This window comes from Leucoraja erinacea, chromosome 27, assembly GCF_028641065.1.
Source record: "Leucoraja erinacea ecotype New England chromosome 27, Leri_hhj_1, whole genome shotgun sequence".
Taxonomy (NCBI): domain Eukaryota; kingdom Metazoa; phylum Chordata; class Chondrichthyes; order Rajiformes; family Rajidae; genus Leucoraja; species Leucoraja erinaceus.
In genome coordinates, this window is record NC_073403.1 from 18,405,496 (window position 1) to 18,428,694 (window position 23,199).

General features: G+C 42.8%; 1 protein-coding gene across 3 annotated transcripts in view; it reads right to left on the reverse strand.

Moving 5' to 3' along the window:
• Positions 1-23,199, reverse strand: part of LOC129710316 (acyl-CoA-binding domain-containing protein 5-like) — a 58,828-nt gene that overhangs the window by 7,293 nt on the left and 28,336 nt on the right. Inside the window, exons 8-11 of one of the 3 annotated variants that reach the window (XM_055657222.1) lie at positions 22,841-23,114; positions 14,612-14,817; positions 8,118-8,168; positions 1,910-2,032 (exon numbers count right to left, since the gene is read on the reverse strand). In XM_055657222.1, the coding sequence (XP_055513197.1) occupies positions 1,919-2,032; positions 8,118-8,168; positions 14,612-14,817; positions 22,841-23,114 (645 nt within the window). In that variant the 3' untranslated portion in view covers positions 1,910-1,918. Of the gene's footprint in view, positions 1-338; positions 2,033-8,117; positions 8,169-14,611; positions 14,818-22,840; positions 23,115-23,199 lie in introns of those variants that run through there. The other 2 variants (XM_055657221.1, XM_055657223.1) reach the window with 2 other exon arrangements.

A 23,199-nucleotide genomic window follows, 5' to 3' on the forward strand; every position in this document is an offset into this window, starting at 1 on the left:
TGAGAACACAGAGAGCTCCTTGCAGGAAATACCACAATGCCACCTACATCTTGTTTTGCTGAAACCAGCTCCTAAAATTAAGCTCCGAGCGCAAAGAGCTCCGGCAAAAATAATAACACAAGGGGAAGAAAAAACAGAGAACAGATGTAGTTTTCACTTCACAAGCAACAAGGTGACCTTTGCTGTAACTGTAGAGGAGCTGGAGTATTTTTTTGTTTTTTTGACAATGCTTTCATGACGGAATCAAGGCTGGGGGTGGGGGGGGGGGGGGGGGGGGGGGGGGGGGGGGGGGGGGGGGGGGGGGGAGGGGGGGGGGGGGAGAGTGTGGGTGGGGGGGGGGAGGGTGGATTTCATAAAACTCAGCTGCTTAGGCTTAATGACCGCCTCAATAGATTGAAATAGAGATCTGGAAATTCTTCAAAACACATGGGAGAGTCCGATTCCACTGCTAAGAAATACCCACATTAGGAGAGTCTGCAAATCTTTTCCTTGCTGTGTAGCTCCGGGTTTTGTATTGATCCCAGTTGGAGCGGTCGGATAGAGGGGGTGTGACTCTGGCCAGCATTCACAACTTGGCAACAACAGCTTAAAGGCCTCATCGTGGGCAAGGGAGATTGACAGCTATAATGTAAACAACAGGCCCAGAGCTCTGCGGGTTTGTTGGTTTAATTGGCCTCTGTAAATTGCTCCTAGTTTATAGTTCAGTTTAGTTTATTGTCACGTGCACCGAGGCACAGTGACAAGCTTTTTTGTTGCGTGCTATCCAATCAGCGGAAAGACTATTCATGATTACAAACACGCCATCCACAGTGCACAGATACAGGATAAAATAAATAATGTTTAGTGTAAAATAAATTCCAGCGAAGTCCGATTAAAGATAGCCCGAGGGTCTCCAATGAGGTAGATCAGGACATCTCTGTATTTGTAGTCATAGGATGGTTCAGTTGCCTGATAAGTCAGTTGGGAAGAAACTGTCCCCAAATCCAGAAGAATGTGCTTTCACACATCTGTACCTCTTTCCTGGTGGGAGGGGAGAAGAGGGAGTGTCCGAGGTGAGACTTACCCTTGTTTATGGTGGTGGCCTTGCCGAGGCAGTATAAGTAGGGAGTGAATATAAGAGTGGGATAACATAGTGTGAATAGGTGATCGATGGGTGGTGTGGATCCGATGGGCCGAAGGGCCCATTTCCATGCTCTATCTTTCATTCAAAAAGCCATCTACCGAATGTGTCACTGTTATTACAGGGCAATGCCAGACAACTATTTGTTTTCTAAAGAACGGTCCAGACCCAAAACGTTGCCGGTCCATTTCCCTCCACAGATGGTGTCTGACCTGCTGAGTTAATCCAGCACTGTTTTTTTTTTATTGCAACTCAATATTTGCAGTTCCTTAAGTCTCAACTTTTTTTTCTGCAAGTTATGGTTATTTTAGGTCAGACTTGAGTGTGAATAAAATCAATATGTAGCACTCACATTGCCATGCTTTCCCTACAAAGGTTCGGATTGCCAAAGCAAATACATCTTAAAGGCATAATGCAAAAGTGTAGTACATGGAGGCACTCATACAGGTCAGATGAATACTAGGAAGCTGACTTCTAGAAGATGGCACAGTGGTGGATTAGTTGCCTTACAGCGCCAGAGACCCGGGATTCGATCCTGACTACGGGTGCTGTCTGTACAGAGTTCGCACATTCTCCTCGTGACCAGCGTGGGTTTTCTCCAATTTCTTCCCACACTCGAAAAATGTACGGGTCTTGTTGGTAAATTAGCTGGGTATAATTGTAAATTGTCTCTAGTATGTGCAGGAAAGTGATAGCGTGTGGGGATCACTGTTCGGCACGGACTCGGTGGGCCGAAGGGCCTGTTTCCACGCTGTATCACTAAACTAAAGGCGGCTTGCAGACACGTACCATGGTTTCTCAGCTCCTCCTCCTGCGCAGGAAGACATGGACAATCCACTGAGCAACGAAGGGCCACAAAACCAGAAAGATCAGGGTGCGTCTGGATGGGCTGAACAGCCACCTGGAAGTTCTCTAAAAGTAACAGAGAATGAACCGGCTGAGACAGATGCTACGATGTATCATAATAGCGATCATAAAATGACAATCAAACGAGTCTTCACACGCCTTCCCTATTCCGAAGAAGAGTCTCCTAATAATTTTCCCATTTTCCTCACCGACAATAAAAATGGTTCAATGGTTCAAACATTACATACTGGAAATGTTGTGTGTTATACAATCTGATAACCGTCCCACCTCACACAGCGGATTGATGCATCCGACCTGTGTGAGCTTGGGACAGTTGTTATGTATCAGCAATTTAGAAACATAGAAACATAGAAAATAGGTGCAGGAGTAGGCCATTCGGCCCTTCGAGCCTGCACCGCCATTCAATTTGATCATGGCTGATCATCCAACTCAGTATCTTGTACCTGCCTTCTCTCCATACCCCCTGATCCCTTTAGCCACAAGGGCCACATCTAACTCCCTCTTAAATATAGCCAATGAACTGGCCTCAACTACCTTCTGCGGCAGAGAATTCCAGAGATCCACCACTCTCTGTGTGAAAAAAGTTTTCCTCATCTCGGTCCTAAAAGATTTCCCCCTTATCCTTAAACTGTGACCCCTTGTTCTGGACTTCCCCAACATCGGGAACAATCTTCCTGCATCTAGCCTGTCCAACCCCTTATGAATTTTGTAAGTTTCTATAAAATCCCCCCTCAATCTCCTAAATTCTAGCGAGTACAAACCGAGTCTATCCAGTCTTTCTTCATATGAAAGTCCTGACATCCCAGGAATCAGTCTGGTGAACCTTCTCTGTACTCCCTCTATGGCAATTTATTTTTAATGTGCAGTAATTTCATATTGGACTGTAATAAATATTTCTGATTGAGGTGTGAAAGAGACGAGAAACATGGCCATGAAGTGTGGACATATCAGATTAAGTAATTAGTATGCTCTCAATGGTCACTGAAAATTGACGAGGTGGGTGACCAGTCTTGGTGATGATCCAAGATCGGCTTGGGAAGCGGAACATGGGAACTTCTGTGCTCATAAATGGAAGGCCTGTGCTTGAGGCGATGAATGTAATATTAGCGGAAGCCGCAGGTTGTGGTATCACCAGAGGCGGCTGCGGGAAGCCCTACAGCAGTTGGGTGAGCTAGCCGAAGGCATAAGGAGCCGAAGGCATAGGAGCCGAAGGCATAAGGAGCCGAAGGCATCGCACTGGGCCAGGCCAACCCCTACTTCATTGACGATAGACACAAAATGCTGGAGTAACTCAGCAGAACAGGCAGCATCTCTGGAGAGAAGGAATGGGTGATGTTTCAGGTCTCAAGCCAAAAATGTCACCCACTACTTCTATCCTTGAGATGCTGCCTGCTCCGCTGAGTTACTCCAGCATTTTGAATCTATCTTCAGTTTAAACCAGCAGCTGCAGTTCCATCCTACATCCTACTTCATTGATTCAGCACCACCAGGACATTGGGTCTTAAAGTGAGAAAATAAAAAAATTGCATATTTCCTTAGGCCAAAAATGGGACTTTTCAGAGACTTGGAAATTGCAAGATGTTTCTGGAATGTGGCGCCCCTCTGCATGCTGTTCCAGAAGAGTCTACTTACGAACATTTCATTCCTGTCTGTGTATGATTGGACTCATACGGAGTATGATTTGACCTGATAGCATGCAGAACAAGCTTTTCACTGTTTCATGGCACACATGACATTAATAATCTACTGTAAACTAGAAAAAAAAAAGCTCAATTCAAGCTGATGTTCCAATGAAAAAACTGAAGAAATCAGTGACTTTGGGTCAGATGTAAAAGATCATCCACTCTCGGGTAAAATAAAACATTGCATGTTGAAGGAGGATCTGGGGTAGAAGATTGGGGGTTGGAGGAGTGAAATGATGAAACCATTATCCTCTCAATAGAGCAGCACTGTGGCACAGTGATGGGAGGCACAGTGGCACAGCAGTAGAGTTGCAGCTTTACAGCACCAGAGACCTGGGTTCAATCCTGTCCGCGGGTGTTGTCTGTACGGAGTTCGTACGTTCTCCCCATGACCATGTGAGATTTGACCGGGTGCTCCAGTTTCCTCCCACATTCCAAAAACGAGCAGGTTTGTAGGTTAATTGGCTTCTGTAAATTCTCCCTAGTGTGTAGGATAGTACTAGTGTACACCTGATTGTTGAGTGACGCAGACTCGATGGGCCGAACGACCTATCTCCACACTGTATTTCTAAACTAAACTAATTTCTAATTATTTATCAATTAATATTATCAAAAACGAGTGATCAGATCAGTCACATTGCTGTTTGCAGGCACATTGGCTTTTTTCTTCATAATAACTGTGACTACACAACAAACGTAGTTTACTTTACTACAAACTCCGTCCAGACATCACCCGTAGTTAGGATCAGTACTGTACTGATTAAAAATGCTTTGTAACATTAGAAGAATATATAAAGTCGATATTTTTTGCTCTAATATTTAAGCCATTGAATGCCAAACTAATTCTATGACTATGCCAAGGGCACTACTATAAACATAAGGAAGGTGGGGGACAAATCATCATGAAAATTAAGGAGAATTGACATACAGGTACTTGGTTCTTTGTTTCTTGGTCCTCCAAAATATTCCAAATTTTTATTTAAACTGGAGGTGATGAAGGGAGGGCTTAAGCCAGAAAAGGTTATTGGGAAGAAAGAGCTACTTTAAATTTAGTTGCATCTGGTTGGGTAACTATAGTAGGGTGGAGATTATTCCATGCTTTAATTGTGCATTCAATGGGCAGAATCCCAAAAGGTGTTTTTCCACAATGTGCAATGCTGGGGTTTTCTCTTTAGATAGTTGTAAGTGGAATGGGGCATAGCTGGACGTCAGCACCAGAAAATCTCCGATGATTGAAAATTATCCTGCTTTTTTAGCAAGGATCTGTTTTTGTTTGAGGAGGTACAGAGGGTAGAAAACATGGTGGTTGACATGAGCAGGCAGCCGGCATGAACAGGTGAACATTTAAAATACATTTGGACAGGTACACAGACGGAAAATCTTTAGAGGGATATAGTTCAACTGGAAACTGGTGGGCCTAGTGTTGATGGGGCATCTTCGTCAGCATGTGCAAATTGGACCGAAGGGTCTGTTTTCTTGCGATATGACTCTATAACAGTGTGCAGATCCCATTCAGGGCTGATGGACAATGAGGGAAGTGATGCAAAGGGGGAAGTGATGTTGGGTGATGGAGAACCAGGATATCGTTGCTCAATGCAAATACATTATTCTTCATTAAACTGTAGATAGGGCTGATATAATCATGTGGCAAGATTTACTTAACATTGAAAATATCTGCTCCAGATTTACAAAAAGACAGATTAAAAACAATTTGAAATATATTTACACAAAATATAAATGTAAACTGAAAATTCAATAGAGCATGAAAAGATGAAATGGCTATGTCAAAGTTTAAACCCATTATATTCGGCAAAATGGCACGGTACTGGGATGTTCCAATTAAATTGTCTATTTGATTTCTGATGCCCGCAGTTCACTAAAACTGTTAATAACTTCAGCTTTCTTAAGCACAATACATAATTTTGTAAAAAAGACAAATGCAAACAAAGGGGAGCAGGATTAATGTCAACATGATTAGATTATTAGATTGCCTATCTAAGAAATGAAAGATATGGACCTGCAGTTGCCGTGACGTGCATATTAATACACAGACCCAGTCGTTCCAATTCAGAAATAATCTATTGTACACGGAATGTTCTAACACCTTTTAGAATGCAGCACTGTGGCATAGAGGTAAAGTTAATGCGCCAGATACCCGGCTTCAATCCTGACTACGCATGCTGTCTACATGGAGTTTGGACGCTCACCGTGTGACTGCATGGTCTTTTCAGCTGAAGCAACAAATCATTTTCAAGGCAACTGATTGCTCGGCATTATTTAAAGAAGTCAGACAATAAATTACAAAGTCTGTAGATATTTCTCTTAAAATTTGATGCAAGAATTTTTTGTTAGAATACTAGACAGATATCATATTTCAGTTCAAGAATGATTGGAAAACTAAACTAAGCAATTTTGAATCTGTTATTAATCTAACATCAGTTACGGGCATGTTCTCATAATTTAAGTAGCCACTTAAATGTATTTTAATAGATGAATCCATTTAACTCAATAAAATTATTTTATTTATTATTTATTTATGTTTTTTTGTTACTTCATACATATTACTTGTATGTGTATATCAGTTGTATGTGTATATATATATGTCTGTATGCATCTCTAAAAATTGTCTAGGGTTTTATTATTATTAATTAATTATTAAATATGGAAGAAGGGTTTAGGGAGAAGGGGTGAGATTAAATAAGTTATTCTTCTTCTCACTCCTTTTCGAGCTTGTAAAGAAAAAGTGTTGGACATTTAAATTTTGCTTTATGCTTTTCATTGCTTTGCAAATATTGCCTGGAATGTCCAATTGTTTGACTACTTCGATTTTGCTGTTGTTATTTATTCCTATTTATGTCTTTACTTGTTCGGAACAAATAAACAAACAAATAAATAAATAAATAAATAAATAAAGGTGTCTCGAAGAGAGCTTGGTACAAGAGTTTAGATATAGGCTTCAAGAAAAAAAAATGTATGATCACAAACAGAAAAAGCTAATGAAAAATGAAGACTGGTTCAAATGGGCATTCTAATGGGCTGGTAAGAGTACCAGCTCTGAGCTGGTAAGAGAGTCGACCTTCCACGTCCTCAATGTTGGCTGCGGGAGGCATCCTCAGTGCACAAAGGCTGAAGGTGGCCGGGCGAGGAGAGAGACAATAGTTCACTGAACAATATGGACAAAGGCAATGGCCGAAGGCCCTGCAGCAGCCTGGGGCTGGCCTGGATCTGGACCTGTTCCAAGACACCGAGCACATGGACCGGACTGGACTTTGAAAATGGTGCCAAAACCTGCCAACTCTTGCAAGCAATGTCTCAGTGGACTATTTCTATGCACTTTGTACTAATCAGTGATTGTACTTTAAGTATGGTAATTCTTTACTGAACTGTATGAAAAAAAGTAATTTCACTCTACGTCCGTACATGGGAAAATAAAAATAACATTGACCATTGGGGAGATTGAAAGTGAATTTCACTGGTGCCAAGTGATAGGAAGCGACCCTTGCTCGCCTGCCTCAGGCAGTGTGCCTGGCTCAAGTGTTGGTTTTAAGTTATTTTTAAAGTTTTGAGATATAGCGTGGAAACAGGTACTGCAGCCCACCAAGTCCACGCCGACCAACAATCCCTGCACACTAATACTATACCACACAAGCAAGGGACAATTTACAATTTTACCAGTCCACTTAACCTATAAACCTGTACGTCTTTGAAGTTTGGGAGGAAACCAGAGCTCCTGGAAAAAGCCCGCACGATCACAGGGAGAACGTACAATCTCTGTACAAACAGCACCCGCAGTCAGGATTGAACCCAGGTAAGTCAATTATTATTTGTATAAAAATAATTTGACTTAAGTATAAAGGAACAGTTATAAAATGTATTTATAACAGGAATTTGGTGCAGGAGTAGGCCACAGCTATTCTGACATTTAATAAGATCACAACTGATCTGATTGTAATCTCACATCCACATTTCTGAATATCCAAGGTAACCTCTCACCCCAAATCTGTGTTGTTCAAGACTCTTACTCTGCTTCCCATATATTGTGCACTAAATGAATGTATCTCACAGCTTAATCTGATGACATTGTTCTAAGGGTGTTACATTTAGTGTTTGTTTTTGGTGTGAAGATGTTGCAATATTTTCTTGTGATCCCCAAAGTGCTATGCCATGGTCAAGGTGAATTTATTATTTTCACAAGACGCATAGATTTGAGTTAATCAGAGACGGGGATTATTGTGTTAATGTCAGGAAACGCATTCACAACCTGTTCTTTCTATTGTACTTCAGAGAGAGGTTAATGAGGAAGAAATCAGCCTTTACAACATTGACAGCAGCAAGTTGTTTTCAGTATAATTTTGATCTCATATGTAATGTGCATTGCAGGGAAGAAAACACTGATATTTAAGAAAGTATGATATTATTAAAACAATAACTTTCATGACATTATTCACCTTAAACAGAGTCATTTTCAAGCATGAAGGTTGCAACTCAGTTGCTTCCATCTATAATAAGAAAGTAAAAATAAGTATTAATCATAAAAACTGATCTCATATTTCAGTAGGCTGTGTGTAAGAATTGCATTACAAAGCTTGTTTTCATAGTATTCAATGATCTGCCTATGGGAGGATTAAGCTTGAAGTGAGCGTATTTGTGGGATTGAGTGTTAATGAGCAAGGAAAGCAAATGCAATGCTAGCATTTATTTCAAGAGGGCATGTATACAGAAACAGGGATGTAATGCTGAGGCTCTATGAGGCACTGATCAGGCCGCATTTGAAATATTGAGAGCAATTTTGGGCACCATAACTGAGGAAGGATGTGTTGGCTCTGGACTGGATTCAGATGAGGTTTACAAGAATTATCCCAGGAATGAGTAGGTTAACATATGATGATGGCACAGGTTCCATATTCGCTGGAGTTTAGAAGAATGAGGGGGGGGGGGACCTAATAGAAAACTACAGAATAGTGAAACGCTTGGATAGAGTGGATGTAGAGAGGATGTTTCCACTAGTGGGAGAGTCTAGGACTATTGGGGTCATAGCCGCATAATTAAAGGACGTTCATTTAGGAAGGAGGAATTTCTTTAATCAGAGGGTGGTGAACCTGTGGAATCATTTGCCACAGAAGGCTGTGGAGACAAAGTCAGTGGATATATTTAAGGATAGACTTTTGATTGATAGGGTTGTCAGAGGTTAAAGTGAGAAGGCAGGAAGAATTGGGTTGGGAGGAAGAGATAGATCAGCCATGATTGAATGGCAGAGTAGAGTTGATGGGCCAAATGGCCTAATTTTTACTCCTACCACTTATGATCTGTAGGGCCATTCTTTGGAAAGTGAACCAAAATGTCACATACGTGACCAGATGGCATCACATAAAGTAATACATTAAAAAAAAATCTTGTAAGAGATTAATCCTATTCATTGCTATTTTCCTACCTGTAGAACTATAATGCATATCTGCTAAAAATATGAACATTCTAGCTTTTTAAAATTCAGTTTGTAAGATAAAACAGTTATGAAAAAAATGCTTCCGTGTGAGGTCACCAACATGACCAGTCATGTTTGACCTCTGGCCCTAAACAAACATTGTTAGCATAACATAAAAATTTCATTTGTTAAACTTCAAAAAAAAAGAATCATATATACAGCATAAAGCAATATACCTGTAATGTTTTCAGAATTAGAAGAGATGTGTTCCACAATCTTTCATATTTTGGTCACACATGTGGGCCTGGATATCTATTCCAGAGTTTAGTTCCTCTCTCTTGCTACTTTGTGAAAATTTATAGTTGAAAAGCAGGCCCAAATGAACAGATTTTCAAGGCCACGTACCATTGCAAGAAAACGTTAACGTTAAACTTTTCTACCTACTGCTCAATATTTCTAATTATTGATAAGCACAAGTTAAAGTTTAGTTTAGTTTAGAGATACAGTGCAGAAACAGGCCCTTCGGCCCACTGACTAGCGATCCTCGCACACCAACACTATCCTACACACACTAGGGACAATTGTACATTTACACCAAACCAAATAACCTGCACATTGGTTTTCTCCCACACATCCAGATGCTCAGAAGATCTCGGAGAAAACCACGCTGGTCACAGGGAGAACATACAAACATACAAAGACAAATAGCCTCATTCTTTGCCATTAGGAAGAATGAACCCAATACCTTGAGTCTAACTGAAGTTCTCTAGGTCTAGTTTGTAATACCGCTGTTTCTATTCTATCCTGATTTTCTATGCAGTAATTAACTTTTCCCCTGGTTACACTTCAGCTGATTGCGACTATCAATTTGCATCTTCACTTTACTCCAAGTAAACAGTATGAAAATCTTTGAGACACAACGAACTGCAGTTGCTGATTTACAAATAAGAGACAAAGTGCTGGAGTAACTCAGACACATCCCTGAAGAATATGGTAGATGATGTCTGAAGATTTCTCAAGAAAGCTTCCAAACTAAAACATAATCTATCCATGTTCTCCAGAGAAACTGCCTGATCTACTGAGTTACGCCAGCACCTTGTGTCCTCTTTTTTTAATTGAGAGAAAAAAAAACTTGACGCGTATGTTATACTCAGGGTGAATTTAAAAAATAACTTAATTCTGTTGAGTTGGCATTATTCTCACAATACGGCGTATACAACTATTCCTGGGCACACCTTTACAGGTGATGTTACTGCAGGTGCATCACCACACACTGCACATCACAACGGCACCAGTTCAATATTAATCACAGATCCCTCAAGCTGGAATAGAATTCCAACTTTGGAAGGCGAAACAAAAAGCCTGCTCCAGATCCCCACCTGCTGATCTTTCTTGGGAACATCATTTATGGAGCTCAGAAAGAGAGATGATCTGGCTTGTTTATATTGACCTCCTTTGCTGAATAATGCCCGAAACAGCTGAATAGGACACTGTCAAATTGCTCACTGCTATTCTAACACAGTCCCAGATAAGTCAGTGACAATAGACAGTAGGTGCAGGAGTAAGCCTTTCGGCTCTTCGAGCCAGCATCGCCATTCAACGTGATCATGGCTGACTTCAGGGAAAAAAAAGTGGATAAAACCCCAGAGAGGAAAGTGTAAATTTTCACGTTTTGCCACATAAGAAATAATTTGCTCTGTGAAGTATTTAACCAGCTGTTAATCATAATACATGGATGTTATCACTGTGGATATGACACAAATAATTTTGTAGAAATAATGCTGTATTTTAAAAATTCGGATTCCACAAGTTTATTTGCACTACAGAAACAATGCAGTTTGAATAGCAAGCAGTTGTGCATGATAGTTTTTGCAAAAAAGTGTAAAAGCTCTTCCCAATATGGACTGCTGTTGCGAAATACTGAAAGTAGATTACTGAATTACAGTAACATACAGTAAAAGAGAAACACAATTGGAAAATATCACATCCGGCACATGGATATGGATCATATGCAGACAGAAGAGATTAAGTTTTATCTGACATCCTGTTCAGCACAAACATTGTGGGTCAAAAGCCTACTGGTCCCTGGTGGAAGACCGCTTTTCGGTGCTCCCGCAACGGCAACTTCTCTCGCCGGAATCGTGGGGTTTAAGTGACTCCGAGCGGGGCCTAGCATCGCCCAGCGCGGCTTAAATGGCTGCAGGACGTACCATCGCCCGCCGGGGGCTTTAACATCGTGAGCCCCAGTCACCTTGACGCTGCAGTTGGACTGCTGGACCGTGGGAGAAGAACAAAGGGAATAGATAGGACTTTTGCCTTCCATCACAGTGAGGAGGTGTTGGAGATTCACTGTGATGGATGTTTGTGTAAATTGTGTTAATTGTGTGTCTTGGTTTTTTTTTTGTAATGTCATGACTGCAGGAATGAAATTTCATTTAAACCTTATCTGTTTAAATGACAATAAAAGGCATTAAACATAAAAACATAGAAAATAGGTGCAGGAGGAGGCCATTCGGCCCTTTGAGCCAGCACCAATCAATAACCCGTGTTTGCCTACTCCCCATATCCCTTGATTCCACTAGCCCCTCGAGCTCTATCTAACTCTCTCTTAAATCCATCCAGTGATTTGGCCTCCACTGCCCTCTATGGCAGGGAATTCCACAAATTCACAACTCTCTGGGTGAAAACGTTTTTTCTCACCTCAGTCTTAAATGGCCTCCCCTTTATTCTAAGACTCTGGCCCCTGGTTCTGGACTCGCCCAACATTGGGAACCTTTTTCCTGTTCAATTCTATTCTATTCTGTGCTGTTTTGTGTTGTTGTGTTGGATGTAGACAAATACGGCAAAGTACTGCAACCGAGCAAGTACAGCATCTGTGCTTTAATAACACAATCGTTAACAACCATATGTTATATATATTGAAGGAGTTTTTTTCATGCGCGACATCAAGTGACACAGTCAAAGCTAATATCCAACTGGAGGGGTGGGGAGGGAGGGGGGGGGTGGATTTGCTGTTCCTATGCCATTCAGCCTCTGATCATCATTGTGGGAATGCTCTCTGCAGAATCCTGGCTAGGGTCCCTCATTTGCTGTCCTGTTTTTCAGTGACAGGTCTAGGAGCACTCTTGGCTCCAGGACGAAACAAAATGTGCGAGAGAAAATCTGGGGAAATTCACAGGACTGAATGAATCAAGCATTGTGTCAGCAAATGAAATACGTCAGAACAGCAGCCGGCTTGCAGCTGGAAGTAGGATCGATTTTCAGCAGGGAGGATGATGTGCAGAGATTTTTGAACATCAACAAAATGGTCATCATTTTACAGTAACTGTGTTCACCTGACCATTACCTGGTTGATTTGTGCGAGTAGATTTATCACTTTAGCTCTAGTGACATGATTGACCCATCGGGGGTACATGGATGATGTCATTCCCTTTGCCAATTTGTTTAGGGTGGAATGCAGTAAAACGTGCATCACCTATCCCAAGACTTATTATCGTTAGAATTTCATGAGGCAAACCGTTCTTTATACTGCAGGTCTGGTCTGGGTCAGACAGGGAATTACCACCACTTGGTCTATCCCGTCTTGCTATCCCTGTTGGCTCTGCACCCTCACCGTCATGACCTCCGAACCTTCACCACCCCTGACCTCAATCTTGATCCAACCAACTCCCTTTCCAAAGACCAATCCCTCTCATGTCCTGGTCCTCCGATCCTGTGATCCACCAAACCTCGTCCCCATCCTCAGGACCAAGTCCACTTTAACCAAAAAAAAATATATCTATATATGTGTTCCTTATGAAAATCCTTAATATCTGCTTGAATCTCAGCATTTCATAATGTGAAATGAAATACCATGATATATAGACAGAAATTCAGTGTTTCATTCCTAGATAGCTGTGGAACAAGAGGCAAGCTGCTGCACTTTAGTCTCCCGAAGATTGGAGCTGACTCAGGTTACACACTAAGGGATTGTTTACCAAATATGCAAGATTGCAATTGTTCCCCTGTGCAGTTTCACCACCATTAACGATTGACAATTGTCAGAACTCCTACGAGTCTTCCCTTTATCTCCTTGTTCATCATTGATGATGACATTCCCCACGCATGGCAGTAACACGAGTTGCATTGCAGTGCCCGCATTGATTTGCAGTGTGTTCGCAGGCTGCAGAGACTGGAGCCCCATTAATTAATGGCTGTCTGCCTTTTGACTGGATTTCTTCCTCTGACGGCACCCCATTTCAGGAAGGATATGGAGGCGGGGGGGGGGGGGGGGGGGGGGGGGGGGGGGGGGGGGGGGGGGGGGAGGGCGGAGAGGAGTGGGGGTGAGGGAATGATTAGTGGAGGACGGGGAGGAATGGGGCATGAGGATGGGGGGGGGGGCGTGAGGGGGAGGAGTGGGGTGCGTGAGAGTAAGGGGGTGTGAGGAAGGAGGGGTCAGGGGGTGTGGCAGGGGAGGAAGAGGGGGGGGGTGAGGAGATTGGGGAGGGGTTGAACAGAATGCGGAGGGGAGTTTGATGGGGAGAATGAGGATGGGGTGAGGAGAGGACGATTTGAAGGGGAGGAGGAGGAATTGTGAGGGGGAGGAGTTGGGGGCTCAGAGTGGCAAGCGGTAGAGGGTGGGGGAGGCGGTGTGAGGGTGATGAGGGCATTTGCGAGGAGGTGATGGAGGGGGGCGGTGAGGTGGGATTGTGCTGTGCGGGCAAGGTGTGGGGGTTAAAGAGCTATTCCCAATATGGACTGCTGTTGCGAAATACTGAAAGTAGATTACTGAATTACAGTAACATACAGTAAAAGAGAAACACAATTGGAAAATATCACATCCGGCATATGGATATGGATCATATGCAGACAGAAGAGATTAAGTTTTATCTGACATCCTGTTCAGCACAAACATTGTGGGTCAAAAGCCTACTGGTCCCTGGTGGAAGACCGCTTTTCGGTGCTCCCGCAATGGCAACTTCTCTCGCCGGAATCGCGGGGTTTAAATGACTCCGAGCGGGGCCTAGCATCGCCCAGCGCGGCTTAAACGGCTGCAGGACGTACCATCGCCCGCCGGGGGCTTTAACTTCGTGAGCCCCAGTCACCTTGACGCTGCAGTTGGACTGCTGGACCATGGGAGAAGAACAAAGGGAAGAGATAGGACTTTTGCCTTCCATCACAGTGAGGAGGTGTTGGAGATTCACTGTGATGGATGTTTGTGTAAACTGTGTTAATTGTGTGGCTTGGTTTTTTTTTGTAATGTCATGACTACAGGAATGAAATTTCATTCAAACCTTGTTTTTTTTTTTTAAACACAAAGTAGTGGGTTCTGGAGCGCACTGCCACGGGTGATAGTGGAAGCAGAAACAAGGGTTCCAGTGGGTTAAGAGGGTTTCAGTGAGGCATAGTAATACAAGGAAATGTGGGGTGATATGGATCATGTGCAGCCAGATGGGATTGGTTTAATTTGACGTCATGTTCAGCGCGGACAACGTGGGCCAAAAGGCCTGTTCTGAGCCCTACGTTCTATTATTTGCAAACCTGAGATGTTGCCAGGTTTTCAAGATGTCCGAGTCGCCGTAAGACGTTCTGCATATCTTCCTGCAGGTGAACAAGAACCATCCCAACCTTGTCACCGAGACTAGCTGCACCCATCTCTCCGTGTGTCCGTCTTTTGTTGTCCTCCATGCTGTGGACAAGGCCATTTCTCAGTCTGTGCGAGGACCAACCTTCAACCTGCTGCAAGCCTGTTGGAACAAGGATTGTCCTTAAACATAATATATGTGGCGGACAACAAAGTTGGGATGTAACAAAGATAACACAATTATTAAGTTAGGGTCTACTGAGGTTCTTGAACATTGCATAACTCTAACCTCAGCAGCTATAACCTACAATGGTCTGCGTCTTTGGTTGAACTACACACTTCGGTTTTGCCCTATTATGATTACCCAATGTGACTGTTACTAATTAATTGTATTATTGATGTATATTCATCTGTGCGTTTGTGTTAGCAGCCTTTTAAGCAACAATAAATTTAGAACTTCATTGTTCCGTTACAGGTACATATGACAATTAAACACTTGACTCACGTTTCTTTAAAATCACATTCAGTGTTCTTTTTAGATATTTACACATGCTCCCTGCTTGTCATTCTGTGAAAATATCCTCATTTATAAACTAAGCCATTTCCCCATAGCTTAATCGTTTGAGTCGACACAAAGACTGGATGGAAAGGCTTAAAGAGAGCTGTCTCACTGAGTTACTCCAGCATTTTGTGTCTATCTTCGCTGCATTTATACATTTGTGTATTCACACTCCAACATTTCATTTTCCAAGTCATTTAAGCCATGAATCAGCCCCTTAGAGCAGCGGATACCCATATGGAACCTCACCCAAGAAACCATTGTCATTTGTAAACATCGGCAAGAGGAGCTAGAATTTCCTCCCAAAGAACTTCTGGCAGGAGATGAGATCTAGACATCAATCCAGAGGGGCCATGATCCCAAATCCCACAGCCAGGCATTTTTCCCATACTGATTGTGGACACTGAAAACCATTCATCAGTACACACCTCACTGGTGGAGCAAGCTCCACAAAGCAATGAGAAGACTATGTATCCCTAAAAGGTTAAACGGTTTAGCCAGTTCAACCCTACTGTTAGACTTTAGAGATACAGTGTGGAAACGGGCCCATGCAAGTGACATCATTCCACCAGCACTTCCGATTCAGTAACTGCTTTCAGTTGTGCTACACTGGTAGTGCTCTTGCATCCAAGTCTAAAGTTTCTGGGTTCAAGATTCACTCCAGATCGACTCAGAATTTAAGGCCACATTGCAAAAATATCAAAGATCATCTGCCATGTTATAGGGTCTGAAGATGGGTCTCAACCCAAAACATCACATATTCCTTATCTCCACAGATGCAGCCTAACCCGCTGAGTTACTCCAGCATTTTGTGTCTATCTGCCCTACTATAGACCCAGTTCATTGGACTGGATTTGCATTTTGTCTAAACATTCAAGTCAGGCCGTGCTGTGCTGGCCTGCATTATCGGGGTCGATGCGACCCAGTGACTTTTGAAAGAGGTGACTGTGTTAGAAGGACTTTCTACAAAGAGGGTGGTGGGTATCTGGAATGAGCTGGCAGTGGGGGTAGTTGAGGCAGGTACTATAACAAAATGCATTTGGACAGGTACATGGATAGGAAATATTTAAAAAAAAATAGCAACATTTGCCACCTGTGCATTACAATGCAGTTCCAGCAAATGGTCTTACCAACGCACAATTCTTAATTCACAATGTAGTTTGATGACAGTTGTATATTTAGAATTGTTATTGAAATTAGAATGGTGGCTGGATTAGAGGGTGTTAGCTGTGGGATGGTTTTGGACAGACTTGGATTGTTTTCTCTGGAATGCCAGAGTGTGCGGAAGAACTGGTAGAAGTATATAAAATGACTAGACTGTGGGACCCGTTGGGTCCCATGTTCACACGGGAGGGCTGGTCCCCCAATTCCAATATTGGTGCCCAGTGGAGGGGGGGGGGGGGGTTCTGGATCGCTAGTATGTTGTGGATTGAAGGGACTGGTTTCCAGAGGGCTAGTATGGAGATTGTGGGCCAAATGGATTTTTGGGATGGCAGCTCAGTCACTCAAGCCAGATGTGCTGGAAGCTCACTCACGACTGGTGAGCTGGCAGTTGACTCACGGCTATTCCTTGAAATTCCACTTCAAGCAGGGTGCAAGGCCACCAAATTCAAATGCAGTTTCATACCACTTCAAGCAGGGTGCAAGGCCACCAAATTCAGGTGCAGTTTCCTACCACTTCCAGCAGGGTGCAAGGCCACAAAATGCAAGCGCAGTTTCATGCCATTTCAAGCAGGGTGAAACCACCATAAAACCCCACAAAACCACCACTCACAGTTCAGTTGACATTCAGTGTGTTCAGTTGATTCACAGCTCAAACAGAGTTGTGACCTCTCCCTCCCCCATCTTGCAGAGACTGAGCCACACCCACACTTCTGGGTTTTATAATCCCTCCCCCCTCCCGCGGGAAGGGGTGTGGCCTTCATGGCGTGATTGGCAGGAGAGCCATTCTGAACATTTTTTAAACACAAATAACACTTTTGTAAGATGGCCAAAAAACCACAGACGTAAGTGGTAGCTTTTTGTCTAAAATCAATATAGAGTGCAAACAGGAAGTTGTCAAGTTTCCACCACCAACAGCCACTTGCAGTGCTTCACTTCAAACCAACCACCACCAACAGCCATTTGCAGTACTTCACTTCAAACCAACCACCACCAACAGCCATTTGCAGTGCTTCACTTCAAACCAACCACATTTTCATTTTCAAACCACATTAAGGGCACTCAAGGTCATTAAAAACACACTCATAGTTTTGTAGACATGAGTTCAGTGTTCTTCACAGCTCAGACTGAGAGACGTGACCCTCTATCCCCCATCTTGCAGCGACTGACTGAGGCACTCAACACTTCTGGGTTTTATAGTCCCTCTGGAAGAGGCGTGGCCTTCAGGAGAGAGAATCTCAACATTTTTTAAACACTAATAACTTTTTTAATTTTCATCGATGGGAAAAATCGTCTTGTCCTGTACTGCGAAGGGGGACTCTAAGTAACATGGTCAAAAATCACAGCCATAACTGGCAGCGTTTTTTCTAAAGTCAATATACAGAACAACAGGAAGTGGTCAAGATCAGACTTTTAGTAATATAGATGAGAGGCATAGATAGGATAGACAGTCAGTGTCTTTTTTCCCCAGGATCGAGAAATCGAATACTTGAGGATACAGCTTTAAGGTGGGAGGGGCAAAGTTTAAGCGAGATGTGTGGAACAAGTATTTTCTTTATATTACAGTGGGTGGGTGCCTGGAATGTACTGGCAGAAGGTGGCAGTGGAGGCAGATATGATTGTGGCATTTAAGAGACTTTTGGATAGACACATACTGTAGATGTGCAGGGAATGGAGGCAGATAAATGTTGGTCTTGGCATCATGATGGGTATGGACATTGTGGGCCGAAGGGCCTGTTCCTGTGCTGTACTGTTCTATGTTCTGCGGAAATGAGTTGCAAAGGCTCAGTGCTAAACCATTGCGTCCTGCTGGAACTGGAGGCCTGTTCTGATAATCAGAAGCAGCTGCACTCTCTTCTACATCAGTAAAGCTCAGTCAAGTGTTGGATAAATGAAAACAAGGAGTTGAAGCAATTTCCCCAAAACAGATTTCAACAGCAGTCATATTTAAATGCCACAATACCTCATTAAAATAAATCACACAGATTGTTTTAATAGTTCATAGATTAGTGGAAAATCAGATGATGCAAACTGAGAGACAAAACTCCAGTACTCGATACACCCCATTTATACCATTTGAAGTGGGGAACTTTCTCCATTTTAGCTCATATAATTCCGAAATAACTGCACGTAAAATGGGAGCTGTACTTTCACTCACCAAAACAGACAAAAACAATTTAAAATTATGACTTCTTGTTCTAGTTTCTCCCTCAGAGGAAATAATTATGTTCAACATCTTAAATAATTTAATCAAATCAATCGCAATTGACTCAAAAGGACTCTGGCCACGTTTATTCAACCTAGTCTCATAACTTAACCCTTTGAGTCTTGGTATCACATTAGACATTTTCAATCATTCTTCTCTGAGGTCCATTACCCAGAACAGAATTCAGTTCTCTCCGTAACAAAGAAGAACTGCCTTCCTTTATACTTCAAGTGTCAAGAGACTTGAGTCTTTAATTCTCTTATGTACTGACAAGGAACAATGGCATTCTTACTTGCTGCAGTTTAACCGTCCTATAAATGCAGTACACACAGATAATATAATAAAATAATTCAATACCAGTGCAAAAGCTGAGCTTCTTGGTGCAACCAAGGACAGTTCAATATAATAAAATAATTCAATACCAGTGCAAAAGCTGAGCTTCTTGGTGCAACCAAGGACAGTTCATGGAAGTTCATAGTTGCTGAGGTTAGTTTTGCATAGTATTAACAATTCGATTGCTGTCAGGAAGAAACCACTCTTGAATCAGTCGGTTACCCATTTCAAGCTCCCTCCCGTACCTTCTACCCGATGGTAGGAGTGAAATTAGAGCTTGGGATCTTGGATGATTCTGGCTGTCTTTTTGGGGCACCCCCATCAATAGAAGATCCCTTTGATGGTGGCGAGGTCAGTAACTGTGACAGAACAGCCAGCCTCAAATATGACACACAAACTATTTTTAACAGGATAGAATTGAGAAGCTGACAAAATGTGAAATTCATACATAATTTCTATTGGACACTGGTTGGGACACTGTACACAATATCCATGCCCACATTTTTACTGGACTGTGCTAGGGACAGAGTACAATTCTTAAGTCCAAATTCTCAAAGTATAAAGTGTAAAAATAGTTATAAGAACAAAATCAGATATGTCAAGCCAAGAAATGACTGATCCGAATGTAACCTTTTATGTAGGAAAGATTGAAGTCTGGTGACATCTTTACAATGATTAAAGCAAGTTAAGAGACTGCATGTAGGCAAGACCAGAAAACAGGGCCTTAGGTGTAAGATGGACAATATTAAGTCCATGGAAAGAATTAAGAAGCAACCTCCTTATTTGGAAAATGGTTAGAATCTGGATATTGCAAGTACAAGTGCAGAGATCAAATTATGCGTATGGGAGGAAGGCAGATGAGGATGAAGCATTGGTAGGATTTGCCAAGAGGATGAAATGTAGAAGGTGGGATGGGGTTTTGCATTGACCTGTTGAGATGTACAGCCTGGCCCTGCACAGAATTTCTATTTCAAGGACTTTGAATCCTTGCTCAAAAGCTCAGGGAACTGGTTCCTTTCATCACACATATCTCGCCCAATGTTAAAAATAGAAAAGTGCCACTCCTGCAAGGCATTCCAGATTAGCGGCACCAATTTTTTGTTGGGGTTCTTCCTTCCTATTCTGCTTAAGTGACGTTAACAATGACCTCAGGAATGACATGCCAAATGGAACCAGTTCTTATCTCTCACTCAGGTGCATTAGCTGTACAGAGAGGTTGCTGTACGGAGAGGTTGGACAAACTTGGATTGTTTTCACCGGAACATCGGAGGCTCAGGGGAGACCTGTCGTAAAAGGGCAGCATGTAAAATTATAAGAGGCATGGATAGGGTAGACTGTCAGAACCTTTTTCTCCAGAATGGAAATTTCAAAGACCAGAGGCACAATTTTAAGGTGAGAGAGGCAAAGTTTAAAGAAGATGCCTGGGCAAGTTTTCTTTCAATACACAGAGGGTGCTGGGTGCTTGGAAGGCACTACCACCAGTGGTGGTGGAGGCAGACATAATAGAGGCGTTTAAGAGGATTTTAGATAGCCACATGAATATGTATGGAAATTGAGCAATATGGATCATGTGCAGGCTGGGGAAATGTGCTTAATTTGGCGTTGTGTTTGCCACAAACATCATGGGCTGAAGGGCATGTTCCCATGCTGTACTGTTTTACGTTCCTAGTCCATGTTACCAGCAAATAATCCATCTGGTTTCCTGGGGGCAACACTGGGGGCAATTTATAGAGGCTAATTAAACTACAGCCCTGTGCATCCTTGGGGTGTGGGAGGAAATCAGAGCACCCGGAGGAACAGGGAGAACACGACACGGACAGCATCCAAGGTCATGATCAAACCCGGGTCTCTGTCGCTGTGAGGCAGAAGCTCCGCCATCGTTCTGTTGTAGACAAAAATTATTTAATAAACTTTTGTCACGCAGAATCTCTTAAAGGTGGTAGGTATTGTTTAACAAGCTCAAGAGGAGATAGTTGACGCTGGCACTTTAACATTTAAAAGGGAATTGGACAGATGCATGGATAGGTACAGTTTAGAGGGATATGGGCCAGATGTGGGCTGTTGGGACTCCTGTAGATGGGGCATCTTGGAAGTCATGGGTAGGTTGGGCCAAAGGACCTGTTTCCATGTTATATAACTCTATGACTCCAAGTCCATGCAAAGCATCTTACTGTTAATTGCACATTTTTTAAATGTTTTTTTTTGTCCCTAATCTTATTAAATAAACATGTTTATAGGCTGGCTGATGAGATGAAAACAAGTATGTGTTATTGTTCTGCTCATCTCCCAGGACTAGGCAATTCTCTGACATTACACAACACGGTGGCACAGCGGTAGACCTGCTGTCTTACAGTGCCAGAGATCCGGTTCAATCCTGACTACGGGTGCTGTCTGTATGGAGTTTGTACGTTCTCCCCATGACCTGCGTTGGTTTTCTCTGGGTGCTCCTGTTTCCTCCTACACTCCAAAGACATACAGGTTTGTAGGCTAAGATAGACACAAACAGCTGGAGTAACTCAGCAGGACAGGAAGCCTCTCCAGAGAGAAGGAATGGGTGACACCACCCATTCCTGCTCTCCAGAGATCCTGCCAGTCCCGCTGAGTTACTCCAGCTTTTTATGTCTATCTTTGGTTTAAACCATCATTTGCAGTTCCTCCTTACACAGATTTGTAGGCTAATTGGCTTGGTAAAATTGTAAATTGTCCTTAGTGTGTGTAGGATAGTGTTAGTATGTAGGGATAGCTGGTTGGCATGGACTCTGTGGGCCGAAGGGCCTATTTCCAGGCTGTATCTCTAAACTAAATTACAGACATTTCAGTCAAAACTGTGGGCTGGTAATGTTGAATGTAACAGTTTACAACAAACTGATAGTTCTGTGACCTTTGCCATCACAACACATGCACATAACAAGGTACAAGCCTCCTGTCTCCTAATCTAAACCTGTTCTGTTGGGAAACTAAAAGCACAAGGTTGCTCTCGGAATTGAGAAATAGTTCAATGTATTGTTCTCCTCCGTATAGATCAGGCAAAGTTCAGATTGAAAACATACTCCTCAGATATAAACAAACACCAAAGTGTGTATGTAAAGAGAGAAGTGATGGTATGGAACTTTTTAAAAATTCCATTCTTGACATTACATCAAAAGGCAAGTCTTAGTATGCCCTAAACCAGAGCTCAAAACCTGGGCGGAAACCTGTTACCATCTATAAAGGTCATTGTCTGAGAGTTAAATATTCACACAAATACTCCAGTGAGTTTATTTTCACATCTACTATAGCTAGGAATGTGAGACTTCAATAGTCACACTACCAGCAACAGAACAATGAAATTCTTACTTGCTGCAGCTCAAGTGGCTTGTCAACACAATAACACAAAACATAATATATAATAATTAAAAACACAAGGGTGGCACAGCGGTAGAGTTGCTGCCATACAGTGCCGGAGACCCGGGTTCGATCCCGACTACGGGTGCTATCTGAACGGGGTTTGTACGTTCTCCCCGTGACCTGCGTGGGTTTTCTCCGAGATCATTGGTTTCCTCCAACACTCCAATGATGTACAGGTTTGTAGGTTAATTGGCTTGGTATATGTGAAAATTGTCCCTAGTGTGTGTAGGATAGTGTTAATTTGCAGGGATCGCTGGTCGGCATGGACACACTGGGCCGAAGAGCCTGTTACCATGCTGTATCTCTAAACTAAATTAAACATTAACTTAATGGCCATAATACTAGGTAACCATAATAGTGCAAACCCAAAGTCCACAGGGCAACCAAAGATGATCTGAGATGTTGAGGACCTTAGTATAGAGATGCAGCTTGGAAACAGGCCTTTCGGCCCATCGAGTCAATGCCGACCATCACTCACACCAGGTCTAGGTTATCCCACCTTCCCGTCACTCCATAAACACTAGGGAATATTCTACATACCATTCTCCTTGGTTAGCTCTTCAGGTTCCAAGGAATGGGTTGCAAATGCTGTTTTTCCTTTCTTCCGACTTCCCACAACTAATGCATGCTCTCCATTGCCATTGCTCCATGAATGTTGGCATTGATGTAAATCGTCAGCTGTGGGCTGGTACCCAGCTGGCAAACCGGGAGGCAATGTGACACAGTGGACCAGTGGAGGGGGTGCCATGTCTCGTGAAGGGGAAGAATCTTGAGAACACGTGGCGATCATACTGCTGCTGTGATTCTCCAACATCTGGAAAACACAAGGAAACAGAAAGGCTCTCAGCTGAGCAGCTCTTTCCTGGGAATACCCAGTAACACCACAGAAATCTCCACCT